Below are 18133 nucleotides of genomic sequence, written 5' to 3'. Positions count from 1 at the left end.
GTCCCTACATACTAGTCACTGTATTGTTGCATTTAGGGTTCTAACTATGTTTCTATCTCCTTTTGCCTGCTTTCTTTAACCATTTTAAGAGTTTCTTCAGTCATCCATTGAGGTCTTTCTTTTTAACTAGAGATATTGTCTTTTTGCATTCTCCCATGATAATGTCTCTTCACTCCATAGTTCTTCTGGTTCTCTGTCAACTAAGTTTAAAGCCTCAAATCTGTTCCTTATCTTTATATTCTTCTGGGATGTACCACAGTCAGCGCCTGGAACTTCTCCATCTTCTGCTACCAATGATATAATCAATTTGATTCCTATATTGGCCATTTGGTGATGTCCACATGTACAGTCGTCTTTTCGGTTGCTCAAAAAATGTGTTTGCAAGAAACAAATTATTGACTTCACAGAATTCAGTAAGTCTTTCTCCTGCTTCATTTCTGTCACCTAAACCACATCTTCCCACAATTCCTAGTTATTCTCTCCCTACTTTTGCATTCCGGTCCACCATAATTATCAGCACATCTTGTTTTGGTGTGTGATCAATTTCTTCCTGTACTTCTGCCTAAAATCTCTCCAGTTCTTCTTCTGTGTTTGCTATTGGCGCATATACTTGGATGATGGTTATGTTAATAACTTTCCCATTAAATCTCATTATATAACTCACTCAGACTTTGTGTTATAGCTCCTAATTGCTTTTGCTACATCACTTCTCACTATTAAACAACCCTGTTTCTTTTTAATTTCTCATTTCCTGCATAAAATATTTTGTTGTTCTGATTGAAAATATCTCATTCCCATCCATTTTAATTCACTCACGCCAAGTATTGTAATGTTGATGCATTCCATTTCTTGCTCAACAATTTCTAACTTTTCCTGGTTCATGCTTCTCACATTCCATGTTCCTATTGTGTGCATTGTACAACTCCGGACTCTCCTTTCATGTCTGTGCGCATCAGCCTTTGGGCTTCCTTTCGGCTTTGACCCAGCTGCATCATTAGCCACAGCACTACTCGTACTTATTTATTTATTTATTTTATTTGAATCCTGCCCTTCATCCCAGCCAGAGCCCAGGGCGGCAAACAAAGCACTAAAACACTTTAAAACATCATAAAAACAAATCTTAAAATACATTAAAACAAAACAGCATTAAAAACATTTTTAAAAAAAAACAACTTTAAAAAAGGGTTAAAAACATTATTAAAAACGTATTAAACAATTCTGACACAGATGCAGACTGGGATAGGTCTCAATTTAAAAAGGCTTGTTGAAAGAGGAAAGTCTTCAAAAGGCGCTGAAAAGATAGCAGAGATGGTGCCTTGTCCTTTGTTCTTCCCCCGTAGCTCGTTGAGTGCCTTCTGACCTGGGGGTCTCATCTTCCAGCACTAGAACAAAACATTTCAACATATTATTTTAATATCTTGGGTTTTTGTAAACTAAAAAAACATTAAAATTTGATTCAGCGCCGCCTGGACCATACAAGACAGGTAGGTGGCTTCTTTTAAATAATGTCAGTTGGGAGTGTCTAAGATGGTCTTTTCCAGTTAGAAGATGCAAAAATAGGGATTACTGTGATGCAGCCAAGTAACTTACCCAATCAGTCACCATAACTCACTTAAATTGCAGTTGATCAAACTATTCTTCATTTGGTATCCATGTGAGTTGAGTGACCTGGTCAGATTGCAAATGAGTCTTCTACATATAAAAATAGACTAGTAATTATTCCCATTTGGGGGTGTGAGTGAAACATATGCCAACTTATGTACATAAGATGGACCAAATATTATATATCTCCTGCTCAGGTCACCACAGAGTCCCAGGTGGTTACAACAATATAATATACAGTTAATTTCCATTATTAGTAAAGCATGACATTTCAAGCAGCAGGCTGTAATACCTGTGCATTAGATCTACTTACAAGTGACTGTGTCAACCTGCCATTTTAAGCAGCAGAGCCAAATGAAGAGTGTAAGGGCCAAAATATAAATAAATGGTAAGGAACACAATGTGGATAGACAGATACTAAATTTTCATGGCTGGGAGGACCTGTTAATATCTCTTACTAGAAAACTGCAGCAATTAAGAGTAGTTGATTCTGTAGCCTCCCTAGGATGCTAGATAAGGCAGAGGAGGCAATCCAACAAGCTGACGAGTGCAGTCTTCTAGCAGGGGTAAGGTACTGAATCAAGTCCTACTAATTAGTGTGTGTGCAAAAATATGAGAATAATATTTTGATGGCAATGATTATTTATTGGCATTGATTTGTTAGATCAAATACATTCACCAGTATATCTCCTGCTATGTGCTAAGAAAAATCTGGGGGGAAATGTTTCCCAGTTTGACCCAATAAAACACCAGCATTGATCAGAAATAGTGGATATGAGGATGATATTTTGTATTTGGCCAAAGACACTTAGTTAACTTGAGAGATTCAGAGGCCACTCCTTTCTGGCTGCAACCCTTCTAAAATGTTGAGAACTACCATGAAATATCAGCAATTATCATTTCCTGCATTAAAGGGATAGACACAGGTAGTAGAGAAGGGCCATTTGGAATTGTATTACTGCTAAAACAAAAAAGTAATATTTTAATTCTTTTCTGTGTTATTCATAACAGGTGCTTTCCCAGAATCAGCTTTGTATGCTCGAAAAGATTTGCTTCACAGACCAACACATGTTGCTACCAAAACTTTCCAAGCCTTGCGAATATTTGTCAACAATGAGCTGCATGAACTCTTTGCAGGATTAAAGACAGCAGAGAAGTTTTTAAAACCTGGAGGTCGACTTGTAGCACTTTCTTTCCATTCGTTAGAAGATCGTATCGTCAAACGATTTCTTCATGGAATAGATATTTCAGAAAAATTCAACCTCAGTGTCAGGCAGAAGATCAGGCAAGTGGGAAGGAATTCTTCCAAGGAGGAGGAGGAGGAGGAGGAGGAGGAATTGTCCAGGGGAACTGCTAATTCAAGATGGACAGCAATACAAAAGAAATTTCTTACTCCCCAAGCCAAGGATATTGAAGATAACCCAAGAGGACGCTCAGCAAAGCTAAGGGGTGCTATTAAGTTGTAAACAATTTATTTAAAAGCAGCAGGTTGGTGAAATTAAAAAAAAAATTAGTCACACATCTTTGTTACTTTATTTTTAATTAAATTAGAAGATGAAAGCACCATATGATAAACCAATCCTTTAAACTTAAGGATACAATTACAAACATTTTGTATTGCTATAGGAAAAAATCCTTCATGTATGCAGATTGAAGGACAAGAATAAATTCTGTATATAACTAACCATAGTACAGTAATATTAATATCTAAAATGCAAGTATATATTTAAAACATTCCTTCCTCCCCCACCCATGAATGCAAATGCAGAACCACATGCTAAATAACAATGAAAATAAACCAATCCAATTTTGAGTTAAAGCAAAGGCCTCTTTCCCATGCAAGATGCGGGATATTCCTTGTATCTATCACTCCTTTTTACAATCTCTGCATATAAGTGTCTTACGAAGGAAAATTTGCACCACTTTTGGATTTCACAAAGATGTGTACTGTGCTGAACATTATTATAAGAACCTGAAAGTACTGCTGAATCCCCTCTTTGAAATTTTGCTTGTGCAAATCCTGTGCAAAGATATGACTTTGAAGAGAAGATTTAATGCAATGATCTGGTTCAGACAAAATGCAAAGCCAAACTTCTTTTTTTTAGTAATGGTTTATTGAATAAGGCAAGATCTTGCTCACTAATGTTCAAACATGCTGTTGTTTGTTTTGCCTAATGCTGGTTTGTTGTTCCACAACCAATAAGTAAGACATTTGTGTTGCCTGAGTTGGCAAAGCATCACCACGTCATCAGTTCTCTTACTGTTGGCCAACTGCAGAAATGGTGCAGAGAACACAAACATTCTCCTCAAGATCTTTGGCTGCTCTTGGTATTCCCTGAGCAAAAACCAGACCTGAAGCATCCCTGACTTTCACCATCTCTAGATGTTCCTCTGGAAGTTTTCATACCCATCTTTTTTTAAACCCTTTTCTCCCAACCAAAAATCTGCATCTACTCTTTCAATAAACACATACTGTATTATTATTTTTTTGCTACTAAGCTTTGTTGGTAAGCAGAAGAGCAATAATTTGTATCTTCAGGATATGAAAAGTAGTGGCTGAAACGTTGTGGAAATAGATTTTAGTAGATAGTGAGTAGAAGCATTTGGGGGAGTTTTTTAGTTCAAATTGTGCAATTACATCTATTGAATTGTTGGTATAGCTTGCTAAGAGCACAGGTGTGCTTTTAACATACAGTCCTTTTTAGAAACGGGTGAAAGTGCCAATGGTCCCTTGAACTTTTCCCCCCGTTCAAGACCTCTGTAGACATAGGCAACTGGGAAAAGGTTTCTGTGTAGCCACAACGGCAGTGGGGGAAGAATGATGCAAACTGTTAGGATTAAACCAGAATACTGAGTTCAGCTGTAACAACAAAACACTAATCATAGAAACTGTGGCGTATGATCCTGGTTTGTTCGACCTAAATAGATCTTCTCACCCCTTACATACTCAATCCACAGAGGACCTCGTGCAGATACTATCTCATCACAATGCGGAGGGGGGGTCTTGAATTTTGAATCCTAAACTTCCAATGTTCAGAATTTGAGCTCTCACCTGTACATGACATTATTTTGTAGGAGCATTCTGAGTTTGTTCAGCATTCCCTTGATTGCTTTGTATTCTTTCTGAAAAAGAGAATAATTTTTTTATTTAAAAAAAGTTACCATGTTATCAGGACTTCCATACAATATACGAACTGGGCCTTTAGTGTGATAGCACCTACCCTTTGGAATTCTTTCCTGATACATATCAGGCAGGTGCAGTCTCTGTTGTGATTTTGGTGCCTATTGAAAACCTTTTCCAGCCAGCCTTCTAAGTGGAGATTTTTATCCTAGTCTCTGGGACTTGAAATTGTTTTTATATGTTTTGATTGTTAATGCTTTTATTGTTGCATTGCTTTGGGATGTTTTATAAGAAAAAAAATGGACTGCTTTCAAGTCAATTCTGACTTATGGCGACCGTATGAATAGGGTTTTCATGGTAAGAGGTATTGAGAGGTGGTTTACCATTGCCTTCTTCTGAGGCTGAGAGGCAGTGACTGGCCCAAGGACACCCAGTGAGCTTCATGGCTGTGTGGGGATTCGAACCCTGGTCTCCCAGGTCATAGTCCAATATTCTAACCACTATTCCACACTGACTCTCAATTTTTTTATAAAGAAGTGATTCATAAATAAAATAAATAAATAAACTATGGTTAGTCAGCCTCATCAGGTTCATACATACACACATACAAACCAGTGTAAACCAAGACAAGCATGCCCAGTGCCAAAGGGCAGCCAGGTTGTGGTGGCCCAAAGGAGCCCCTGAAGGGCCCCTCCTTAGGGTGGGAGGGTGGCATTCCTGTTCTGTGATCCATGGCATCATCAGGTCCTGCAACCTGCTGCTACAGTGGATTGCAGAGCCGGAGCTCCTAGGCACCTCTCCCATACAGGCAGTGCAGGCTTCAGTAAGGCCAGCTGTGCCCACCTACCTCTTCCATCAGTGTGCATGGTGTGTGCACTATGTGCACATGCCTGCCATCACCCAATATGGCAGCGGGAGCTTCCCTAATGGGTTGACACCCCTGCCACCATCCTTGTTGATAGCAAGCATGTGTGCTATGCATGCATGCCATGCAGACCGATGCGAGAGGTAGGTGGGGTGAGCGGTGAGCTTATTAGCCCTGCGCTGCCTTTATCAGGTGGCGGAATTGGATTATGGCGCCACAGGCCTGGTGCTGGCCCTAAAGACAAGTCATAGTTGTCTGTTACACCCCAACAGGCCAATAGGTTCACGGCAAGGACTCAGAAGAAAACTTAGCAAAGTGGTGCTAAAACACCTATCCCGCCCAGAGCCGAAAGAATGAGGCGGGAGCGTGTGTGCAAGTAAATCTCATTTTATTAGAGTAATGGATACATCAAAAGCATTGCGCTTCATAGGAAACTCTATGCTAACTCACTAAAGTCCCTAACTATACTCTAAAGATGCTCTGCAGCGTGTGAAGGAAGCTGACTCAGCGAACCCCCCCTAGGAGCGGCAGGCTTATATAGGAAATGTTTTCAAACGTAATCTCTGACTCCTTCATAACTCCTGTCTTTGCCCTGTCCGTTTCTCGCGGCAGTGGGAACGAGGAGACGGGACGCGCCTCCAACTGCTCATCCGAAGACACCTGTTCCCAAGCAACAGGCTCGAGGTCAAGAGGCGGTGCCCCATTGGAATGCTCCTGGGAACTGCTTGGGAAAGGAGGAGCTGGCACTGCCTCGGAAAGGGCGTTACTCTTGGGAAATGGCTGGAGAGCAGGCTGCCCCTCTCCCGCACGATCCTGCTCAGACACAACAATCCCCAACTCTGCTTCTGACTGCGGAGGCGCCTGAAATTCATGCCTCCCCCCTTCCTGTCCCTTCTGAGTTGGCTGCAGCGCAACAAACACCCCACTGAAATTTCTAAAATGGTCTGTCATGGCTGAAAGCTACATGTGAACAGTGATTTCCATACTTATCCAAAGCAAGTGTCATTGTGCAATGAAAAATCAGGCCAGATGGCTTTCATCTTTTTATAGAGAGAAACTGCTATGGATTGGTTTTGAGCTACATGGAAATATGCGTTATTTTATAACTTTTGTTTTGTTTAAGTTATATTCACAGGAATTTAGTAGTGGAGATATTCTTTTGCATTCTCTGTATGACCTTCAGGTGTGTTTGTGTCTGTCTGTTTGTGTGTGAAAAATGTTTTAAATATGACAAGAATAATATTTTTTAGCCAAGTTATCTTGAGTAAGTATAAGCACCCATTGGGTTTTCCTGTAATTTCAGGGCAAGAGGAGAGAATTTCAAAAATGAGCCCCAGAGGTCTTGCTGCAGGAATAGAGTTGCCTACACACAGTTTTGGATTAATGTTAGATTCTGACTAGAATCTGGAATTTCTAAGCAATCTTGGGAAACCATATAGTGTATATTATTGCTTCCTTTAGCTTTCCATGGTATTCCATGCAATTTGCAATTGATCTGTAAACCCAAACACCACGTGATCTAAAGACAATATGCTCCATTGTGCTATCTAAGATCAGCCAGGAGCACCTCCTTAATGATGGTACAGTGAATGCATGTAAAAAAAGGACTCTTGGTTGTATATCACATCTATAAATCTTCCCTAGATGTTATTGAAAACCCACCAAACAGCTTTTTGACATTAGAATGTAGTTCCAAAGGCTGGCAGGGATGGATACACTGCACACAAAGGCCCTAAGTCAGTAAAGAGCCCACTACCCTGCTTCTACTTGCACAGAGTACTACACAAAGTCAGATGCAGCCTAAGCAAATTATCAGTTTGCACAGCCCTTTCTTCCAGTAGCAAATGGGGTGGTGGGGCTATACCACTCACCTGTTCCCCCTCTGGCTGAGTCACTATTTCATACTAGGACAGAGAGGGGGAAGACTGAGTGGTGGCAAGGTCAGCACAGTGCAAACACACTGGCAGGAGTGCCAGATCAACTGTGCAGGAGTGTATATACACCGCCGCTTCGTCTCCCCTCTCCACCCCAGTATGCAGCTGCGATGTGGCCAAAGAGAGGTCAAGGGAGCAGAACAACCCCACTGCACTGTCTCCAACTGTGTGCATCAGGGCAGCCAAAATCCAGTAGCCAGCACTTCTGGTGTTAGTTTTTGAAACCTTCTATATTATATTTGACTTGCCATTCACAACATACTAAAAGTGTTGTTGCTTTCCTCCATCAGCATGCAAATCTGACAGCTGCTGAATGTATTAGCTGCCTGATCAGTGTGCCTGCAAGAGAGCTCACCTTTCTGCCATCTTCAGCAGCTTTTGATACCATTGACCATGGTATCCTTCTGGGCCGACTTGGTGAGATGGGTATTGGAGGTACTGTTTTACAGTGGATCTGCAGGGTCTCTCTCAGAGAATAGCATTGGGTGACTGTCTTTCAGCTCCCTGGCAGTTGTGCTGTGGGGTGCCGCAGGGTACCATCTTGTCCCCCATGCTGTTTAACATCTATATGAAGTCCTTGGGAGCAGTCATCAGGAGATTTGGGGCAAGGTGTCAGCAATATGTTGACGATACCCAGCTCTATTTCTCTGTAACATCTGAATCAGGAGAGGCTGTGCAAGCCCTTGACCGCTGCCTGGACTCGGTGGTGGGCTGGATGAGTGCCAATAAACTGAGTCTGAATCCTAGCAAGACGGAGGCACTGTGAGTTGGTGGTTCCCGAGTTCGTATAATTCATCAGTTGCCTGCTTTGGATGGGGTCGCACTCCCTCTGAAAGAGCAGGTCTGTAGTCGGGGTGCTCCTGGATCCATCTTTGTCGCTGGAGGCCCAGGTGACCTCTGTGGCTAGGAGTGCCTTTCACCAGCTTCGGCAGGTAAGATGGCTGTGGCCGTTTCTGGACCAGGATAGCCTGACCACTGTTGTCCACGCTCTGGTAACCACCAGGTTGGATGACTGTAATGCTGTCTATGTGGGGTTGCCCTTGAGGTTGGTCCGGAAGCTGCAGCTGGTGCAAAATGTGGCAGCAAGACTGCTCACTGGGGCAGGGTATCGCCAACATGTCACCCCGCTGCTGAAAGAATTGTGCTGGCTGCCCATTTGCTACCGGGCCAAGTTCAAGGTTCTAGTTTTGGTGTACACAGCCCTATACAGCTTGGGACCAGGATACCAGAAAGACCATCTTACCCCTTATATACCCAGTTGATCACTGCGCTCTGCAGGCGAGAGCCTCCTGCAGATACCATCTTATCAGAAGGTCCATTCCGCACAACATAGGAAACAGACCTTTAGTGTGGTGGCACCTACCCCGTGGAATTCCCTCCCCTTAAATATTAGACAGGCGTCATCTCTGTTATCTTTTCGGCGCCTTTTGAAGACTTTCTTCTTTCAACAAGCCTTTTAAGTTGAGACCTATCCCAGTCTGCATCTGTGTTGGAATTGCTTTTTTATATGTTTTTTTTTCAAATCAATATGTTTTAACCCTTTTTTAAAAGATGTTTTAAAAGCTTTTTTTTAAAAAAAGTTTTTGAAGTTGTTTTGGTGTATTTTAGGGTCTGTTTTTATGATGTTTTGATGTGTTTTTGGCGCTTCTGTTTGCCACCCTGGGCTCCTGCTGGGAGGAAGGGTGGGATATAAATAAAATAAAATAAATAAATAAGGGTAGACTTGCAAGAGAAAGTACTACAGGAAAGTTCCCCCACCCCAGTGTAGGTTTGTTCATATATAGCCCCTCAAATCTCTCCTCTGACTTTGAGTTTTTTATCATTTGACATTTATGGGTTACTCTGTAAGCCGCCTTGCAAGGGTTGTACACCAAAGGAAGGATGCATGATAAAAGGTTGTTGAATAAATAAAAATACTACTTTTGCCAATTCTCATTATATGTACCATTATTCAGTATTACTTGCAAGCCTCATAACATTTAATTTAAAAGAGCCATCAGATAGGACAAGAGCTGGCAAACAACCTTTCTGTTAAATATTTTTCCTATGAACGTTAAATATGAATAAGTCTACTGTTTGGGGATAATATTTCACACTGAAGCATATTTCCAGTTCAAAGGCAGATTTATGATTTGACCAATTAGACTTTGAGTGGTGGTGTAGGATATCTGAGGGCATGCACTGCCATACATTTTTCAGGAAAAGTTACCCCAAAGTGCATGCTTGTGGTGGCATCATTTCTTCGCATAAAATGATTGGGTAGGTTCAAAACCGCAGCAGATGTTTCTCATACATTTTGTCTGCTGATTTGATCTCTTCCCTCTCACAAAGAAAAATGTTTCTTCTATTTAAAAAGGGGGGGGGAAGTGGCATGAGAATAAAGTTCTTACCATTTTCTCCTAATAAGAGATGTGCAGCGTCTATTCTGAACATAGTCTAAATTTATAAAATGTTGCAGAGAAAATAAATAGGCAATTTTTAGGAAGATGTAATCAGGGGAATCCAAAAGTCTGTAGTAGAAGTAGCATTGTTTAAGTTATCATGAATTGTGTTATGGAGGGAACTTCACTCGCTCTTCATGTAACAATAATAGGTATTATCCTGATGAAACCATCAGAGCTAATTTGAACAACAGTGTTTATCAATCTTTCTCTAACTGAGAGTGTAAACATCTTTCATGAAGGGTACATGGGGTGCACTAGGGAGATGTAAACAGTTTAATGCCAGTAAGTCTATAAGGAGATAAGATTCAAGGTTTTCTAAAATATGAATAGTGATCCCATTGCTACAGCTAAAATGGCAGTAGAGAATTGTGTGTTGGAACCACAGGAAAAAGTGACATGGGTGAGTGGAAAAGGAAGATAGAACAAGGGTTATAGAAAAATGGGGACATTCTGTTCAGTGAGATTTCCGAATTGGGAAACGATGGAGTATCTATATAGTTTACAAGAAAAGCAAAGTTTTATGAAGTTTGAACTCAATATGGTATATCACATTTATAATAATATTGATAAAAGATGTCACTAGCCAATAGAGTAGGACTAGTTGGATACACGCTAATCAGGAATAATAGTCATATCTTCTCTCAGTTCCTGACAGGCCAGAGTTGGACTCATGATAGACTCTCAACCCTATAAACCTCAGAGGGCTTCTAAATCTTGCTTGCTCACTCTATGTTGTCTTCCTCTTGTCCATATCTAGCTTGATCAAAGGATCCCTCTGAACTCTTGGCCTTTTGCTTATATGTTTCCAAGAGATAGGGTGTGAACACACTAATCACCTACAGCAAAGCATTTCCATTGGCCACACCTGGAGGGGCAACAGGTTGATCTGCCAATCTGTTGCGAAATCTGTCTGAAGCAAATTTTAAAAAGCCTGCACTCAAGCTGATCCCACTAGGTTTTACAGTAAAAAGCGGCAGGGTTTGACTAGCGTTGTGTGCCCCCAATTTCAGAAAATAGAAGTGGAGATGCATTGAAACTGGCAGAATGGTAAGTGTGTCTCTACCAATAGAGAAAGACTACTATTGGATACAACTCCAAGCCATTCAGATATTATTCTTGGTCTTCTAGAGAAGAGTTGGGCATTCTTTTATATTTCTTCCTGAAAATCCCTTAACATTTAATTTTTACTTTATTCTACAGGTATATATGGTATAAAAATATCAAAATAAAACACAAATGTCACTTGTAGAAATAATATATAGCCAAGGGCATCAACATAGTGGGGTGATTTTTGAATAAATATAATGGTGACAAGCAAGCAAGGCTTTTTCCTGGGATTTCTCCCCCACTTTGTTCTTTGTCTCTCTCATATATATTTTTTAAAAACCCTCTGTTCCATTCTCTCCTTGTCTCACCTGACCCCAAGCAGCTATATATGCACTGATTAATGAAGGGGAAGAAGAGTGATATGGCTTGCTGTGCTACTCCCAGCAAAGATCCTGTCTTCCTACCCCCAGCAAAATTATTTTCCTCACTGAAAAGTGGAACGTGGCTGATACACAAAAGGGAACAAGCTATGGGTACCACTCCCAAATACATGCTCTCCTTGTAATGGCTATCAGTTATCCCATTCTGCTAGGAGTACTGTTATTATACAAAGTGAATATTACTTTATCTTAGTTATTTGTGTACATTATTACTTTGTAAGACTCAAAGGTTTCCTGTGGATTATCTATAAGATCAATGACATTATTATTATTTAAATGCCTTTAGGAGGCTCTGTGAGACAGAGTAAATAATTTTACTTCATTGAATTATGAGAGTAAGTAGTAATTGACTGTTATGGCACACTAAATCATTCAATATTGAAGAAAATTTGTAATCTGCTTTATCTTGATAAACCTTTTGGTTATGGCTATCATTCTCTCATTTAAGCAAGTTAACATTTGCACTATTAATGCATAATAAAATTTATGTCAAATAGGTTATTAAAATATCGCAACCCTTTAAAATTTATTAATTTGGCTGTCATCAATCTGTTCCTTCAAAGTGCAAGAACTAATGTGACTCATGGCATCTTTGCTTGAACCTGTTCAATGAATGTCAATTAATTCTGCCTATGACAGTAATTTTAAAATATTATGGGGGCTGCATGTCTCAATTCTAGATTTGTGCTGTGACTCATAGCTGACTCAAACAGGTGGAGCGTACAGTTGAGCCCTTACTAGATGATACCACTTCAGATATTATAATGATTGAATTTGGGTTATCATATTTTGGCTCAAAAAGCCGAGGTATGAGCTTCTTTGTAGCATAAGCCAACAAAAGACTAAGCCTTCAGTTAACCACAGTTGCCAATTTTATCTGAACTGGGAAACTATGGTTACCAGTTTCAGGCTATTAAACCATGGTTTGAAGCCAGTTAAAGATTCTGGTAGCCATAGTTTCCTGATATGAATAAAGTGGGAAACAATAGTTAATTATAGGTTTCCTAGTTTTTGCAAAGGGTCTTCATATATAGGGGAGGAAGCTTGTTCATATCTCATTTTATTAAATCAAGACTTGATTCACTAATAGGCAAAAAACCCTTGCAGTTTAAGAACATAACTATAGCCCACAGATATTTCTATCAAACTTTAAAAAGCAGAAAAATTGGGCAGCTATAGCAGGAGACCTGACCTCTCTGAGATATTGGACTGCCCTACAAATTTGTCAAAATGCAAACACAATTTGGGATGGTCTCTCACAGTCCAACTCACTTGCTGTGTAGCTTGGAAGAATTTGGTTACATGTGCCTCTCTGCATATGGTGAGTGGTGGCAACACCTGCCATCTCCAAAGATGGAGAATTATATTTTTGTATGTTTGTTGGTGTTCTTACTTTGCTTCATTCCTGTGTTACTAATGTTTCTACAGAGAATCTAATCTAGAAAATTTTATTTCCCTCATTCATCCTAGAAACCTGTGTCAAATTTATTTTTATTAATTTCAAAGCCTTTTTGTTGGTCAATGTCATATGATGGTGAAGACAGCCTTTTGTGTTTCAAAACACACAGGGTACCATCTTGTCCCCCATTGTCAGGCCCAGGATGTGACTCAGGAACCAGACCAACGGCTGTAGTTAATTCGTGTTTTATTAGGGTAATGTCCAAACAAAGACTGCGTTTTCTCATGAAGCAATACAGGGATACAGGTCCTGCGGCATTGGGAGAAAGTTGACAGAGCAAGGGACTTCTTCCCGCCTGTTCTTTAAGAAGGGGCCAAACGGGCGTGCAATCTTTCGCTCCTCCTTAACTGCCCCTCAGGTACTGCCCGCCTTCCCCCCCTTCTCTCCTGTCTTTTCAGCTGTCTGCATGTGCGCGGTGAGGGGGAAGCATCACCCCCTCCTCTTCTGAAGTTTCCGATTCCAGGATGGGGGATAGGGGAGGGGCTGATGGTAAACTGCCTCCCCGCTTTTCGGCTGTGAGCAGCCCTCCCTCTTTCCCCTCTTGCTCTGAGCCTGAAAGAGGGGGAGGCGTAAGAATGTCCAGGGAGGGCTCAGGCTCCCCGTTGCTAAGCGACCTTATCACTGGCAGTTCCTCTGTTTCGTCTTTGCTCCAAAGGGGGGAAGTTCCTCCCCCTTCCCTCTGCCATCCATCCGAATACTCTTCTCCCAACTCTCCGGGATCCAGCTCCCCGGGATTGGGACCCCAGCTCTGCCTTCCGACACCCATGCTGTTTAACATCTATATGAAGCCCTTGGGAGCAGTCATCAGGAGCTTTGGGGCGAGGTGTCAGCAGTATGCTGATGATACCCAGCTCCATTTCTCTGTAACATCTGAATCGGGAGAGGCCCTGTAAGCCTTGGACCACTGCCTGGATTTGGTGGTGGGCTGGATGAGGGCCAATAAACTGAGTCTGAATCCTAGCAAGACAGAGGCGCAGTGGGTTGGTGGTTTCTGAGTTCGGAAAATTGGTCAGTTGCCTGCTTTGGACAGGGTAGTACTCCCTCTGAAAGAGCAGGTCCGTAGCCTGGGGGTGCTCCTGGATCCATCTTTGTCGCTAGAGGCCCAGGTGACCTCTGTGGCTAGGAGTGCCTTTCACCAGCTTTGGCTGGTGAGACAGCTGCGGCCATTTCTGGACTGGGATAGCCTGACCACTGTTGTCCATGCACTGGTAACTACCAGGCTAGATTACTGTAATGTCTATGTGGGGCTGCCCTTTAGGTTGGTCCGGAAGCTGCAGCTGGTGCAAAATGCGGCGGCGAGACTGCTCACTGGGGCAGGGTATCACCAACATGTCACCCCGCTGCTGAAAGAATTGCACTGGCTGCCCATTTGCTACCGGGCCAAGTTCAAGGTTCTAGTTTTGGCATACAAAGCCCTATACAGCTTGGGACCAGGATACCTGAAAGACAGTCTTACCCCTTATATGCCTGGCCGATCACTGCGCTCTGCAGGTGAGGGCCTCCTGCAGATACCATCTTATCAGGAGGTTCGTTCTGCATGATATGGACCTTTAGTGTGGCGGCACCTACCCTGTGGAATTCCCTCCCTTTGAATATTAGGCAGGCACCATCTGTGCTATCTTTTCGGTGCCTTTTGAAGACTTTCCTCTTTCAACAAGCCTTTTAAGTTGAGACCTGTCGCAGTCTGCATCTGTGTCAGAATGGTTTAATATGTTTTTAATAATGTTTTAACCCTTTTTAAACGTTTTTTTAAAAAGTTTTTAATGCTGTTTTGTTAATGTATTTTAAGATCTGTTTTTATGATGTTTTAAAGTGTTTCAGTGCTTTGTTTGCCACCCTGGGCTCCTGCTGGGAGGAAGGGCGGGATACAAATTAATTAATTAATTAATTGGAGGTTATGTTCTATTTCTATTTTGGGTGCATTAACAGTTGAATTTGAAACTGCAGTTTGATGTAAAATCAGACTGATTACAATATGTTGCTACTTCAGGAGTGACTCTAGCTGTTGGAAAAAAGAGGATGCATGTTTTCAGCCTACTATGTTTAGACCACTTCATTTAAGACAAGGTGGGCGTGGTCAATTAAAAACATAGAACAAACCTAGAATTTTGCTAGAATATATATCACCTCCCACTTTTTTTATCTTGTGCAAACGGAGACACTCCTGATGTCCACTGGAGACTATTCTGCAGAATAGTCACTGCCATTATGCCACAATTATTTTTGGAGATTTTTAGTGTAAATTTTGCAAACTGTTGCTGGACTTCACATTATTCACAGAAATAGAAACAAAAGAAAATGATTTCCTATAGGAAACTTCACTAAAATTGCAGAGTAAATCAGACATTTTTAAAGTGACCATCTGAACTATATCAACTGTCTTAATAATGTTGCTTCCTCCCTGCTAAAACAAGATCAGCACAGTCTTTTTTCAATTATTTGGGCTAATTCAGAGCTTGGAAGATTACTTTTAAAAAGTAATAAATTACAGTTACAATTACTTGGCCCAAAAAAGTAGTAATTACCATTACAATTACAATTGCTCTGAAAGTAACTGATTACTTTACTTTTTCTCAAAAGTAATCACTACAATTACATTTCAGTTACTTTTTTAAAAAAACTCCTACAAGGTGCTGGGCTTGGCTGCTGCACATCTAAGAAGCCTAAAACAATATTAAAAATAAACACACACGGGGTAGTAGAATAAAAAATTTTATCCATAAGATTAACATAATGGCATAACAGAATCTCACATCCCCCCAAGCAATGAAGATACCCCAACTCTTGAAATCAGATTTTACACTTGAAATGCTTTTATAATATGTTTCTGTTATGTCTCAAAAGAACAAGATGCTCAAAGAGCATGTCAGACAAGGAATGTCTTTTTACAGTCATTACGTTGCCACCAGTACTGAACAGGCGTTCTACTGCGGCGCTTGAAGGCATGCCTGTGTTGTGCTGCAAAAAACACCGCAGCACATCTGGAAAGCCATGGAGTTCCCTGCTGGGAGACCTCAGGTACCTCACCAGTTCCTCCTCAGCAGTGTCCACTGCTGACTTCTTGCCCTGGGGCAGAAAGTTAAAGAAGTCATCTTCTAAGTCATCTCCTTCCTGGTCTTTATCTGAAGACTGATCACTGTCCTCATTAAGTACACCCATCTGAATTTATTTCGGCTGGATTAAAAAAAAATGGTGTTCTTTACATTAACCCACAATTGTTTCCTAAATTGATATTATTGAATGAGAGTGGTAGATTTGTGGGGGTTGAAATTACTTTACAGGGTATAAAAATTTTGATAGTGGGTATTTATGCCCCCAATGAAGATAAAACAAGGTTTTACACAGGACTTATGGAAAAATTGTCAGATTTTTCTTATGATCATTGGTGTGTCATGGGTGATTGGAATGGGGTAATCTCACCAAAAATTGACAGACTTTCTGAGAAAAATATTAAAGAGACACAGGGTAAATTACCGAAGATTTGCTTCGAATTGATGGAAAATTTAGAATTGGTGGATGCCTGGAGATATATAAATGACAATGCAAAGGAATTTACTCATTTTTCAGAAAGACATAAAACATTCTCGAGGATTGACATGATTTGGATGTCTAAAAATTTAGTGAAAGACATCTCCAATATGGACATATTACCAAAAACTTTTTTGGACCACAACCCTGTGATACTAACTTTTAAAAAGAAAAATCTTGGATTTAGATGGAGACTAAATGAATCTTTATTACAGAATGATAAAGTAGTACAAGAATGTAAGAAGAAATTAAAAGAGTTTTTTGAACATAATTTACATAAAGGAACAGATGAAAATATTGTCTGGGATACAAGTAAACCATTCATGAGGGGATATTTTATTAAATGTAATTCTGAATTAAAAAAGAAGAAACAACAGAAAATGCAATTAATCTTGGAAGAAATAAAACAAAAAGAGGAAGAATTGAAAAAGAATCCAACTAAAGTTTTTATTGTAAATCAAATTAAAATGTTACAGAATCAAGTATCAATGCTGACAGTTAGAGAAATTGAAAGGAAATTAAATTTTGCTAAACAAAGGACTTTTGAATTTGCAAATAAACCAGGGAAATGTTTGGCATATAAATTAAGAAAAGAATGACAAAAAAAATCTTTTTTTAAAGATACAAGAAGGAGATGAGATGTTGACAGACAATGTAAAAATCCAAAAGGTTTTTCATCAATATTATTCAACTTTGTATAAGTGTCAGGAAATTCCCTCTGAAAAAATAGAAGAGTATATATCTAAACAGAATTTGCCTAAAATTACAGATTCTCAGAGACAAGCTATTAATGGTCCCATCACGTCAAGAGAGATATCTGAAGCTATAAGCAAAATTAAATTAGGAAAGGTGCCAGGACCGGATGGGTTATCAGCAGTGTACTACAAATGTTTGGAGGAGGAACTCTTGTTACCTTTACAGTATACAATGAATTCTGTTTTGCAAGAGGGGAAGATTCCGGATAGTTGGAAAAATGCTAATATAACATTAATACCTAAAGAGAAGCAGGACCTAACCAAAACAAAAAATTATCGGCCGATATCTATATTAAATAATGATTATAAAATTTTTACAATGATTTTGGCAGAAAGAATGAAAATAATATTGCAACAATTTATTCAGGAAGATCAATCGGGGTTTTTACCTAAAAGACAACTACGTGATGTCAGGAATGTTTTGAATGTGTTGGAATATTTAGAACAACGAAATGATAAACAAGCAGCTTTGATCTTCTTAGATGCTGAGAAAGCATTTGATAATTTGAATTGGAAATTTATGTTTAAGGTTCTGGAGCAAATGGATTTTGGAGATAATTTTATAAAATGGATTAGATCGATTTATACGTCTCAGAAGGCACAGGTAATTGTCAATGGGGGCTTAACGGATTCATGTGAAATACAAAAGGGTACAAGACAGGGATGTCCATTATCTCCTGTTTTATTTATCTTGGTCTTAGAAGTGCTGCTTAGAGATATAAGGCAAGATAAAAGGATTTCGGGATTAAAGATAAAAAAAGAAGTATATAAACTGAGAGCATTTGCTGATGATTTGATGATTGTATTAGAAAACCCTTTGGAAGGAATTAATGTATTGATGGACAAATTAAAAGAATTCGGACCGTTAGCAGGATTTAAGATCAACAATCAAAAAACAAAGATGTTGGTGAAAAATTTATCTTTAAGGGAACAAAAAG

General features: G+C 40.0%; 1 protein-coding gene across 4 annotated transcripts in view; it reads left to right on the top strand.

The window, feature by feature from the left end:
• METTL15 (methyltransferase 15, mitochondrial 12S rRNA N4-cytidine) overlaps nt 1-5256 on the top strand; it is a 207725-nt gene extending 202469 nt beyond the window's left edge. For all 4 annotated transcript variants that reach the window (XM_061610577.1, XM_061610579.1, XM_061610578.1 and 1 more), the window contains one exon: nt 2614-5256. In XM_061610577.1, the coding sequence (XP_061466561.1) occupies nt 2614-3068 (455 nt within the window). In that variant the 3' untranslated portion in view covers nt 3069-5256. The remainder of the gene's footprint in view (nt 1-2613) is intronic.
• Nucleotides 5257-18133: the final 12877 nt, after the last annotated feature.

This window comes from Rhineura floridana, chromosome 2, assembly GCF_030035675.1.
Source record: "Rhineura floridana isolate rRhiFlo1 chromosome 2, rRhiFlo1.hap2, whole genome shotgun sequence".
NCBI classification, from domain to species: domain Eukaryota; kingdom Metazoa; phylum Chordata; class Lepidosauria; order Squamata; family Rhineuridae; genus Rhineura; species Rhineura floridana.
This window is presented reverse-complemented; position numbering and strand designations above follow the sequence as displayed.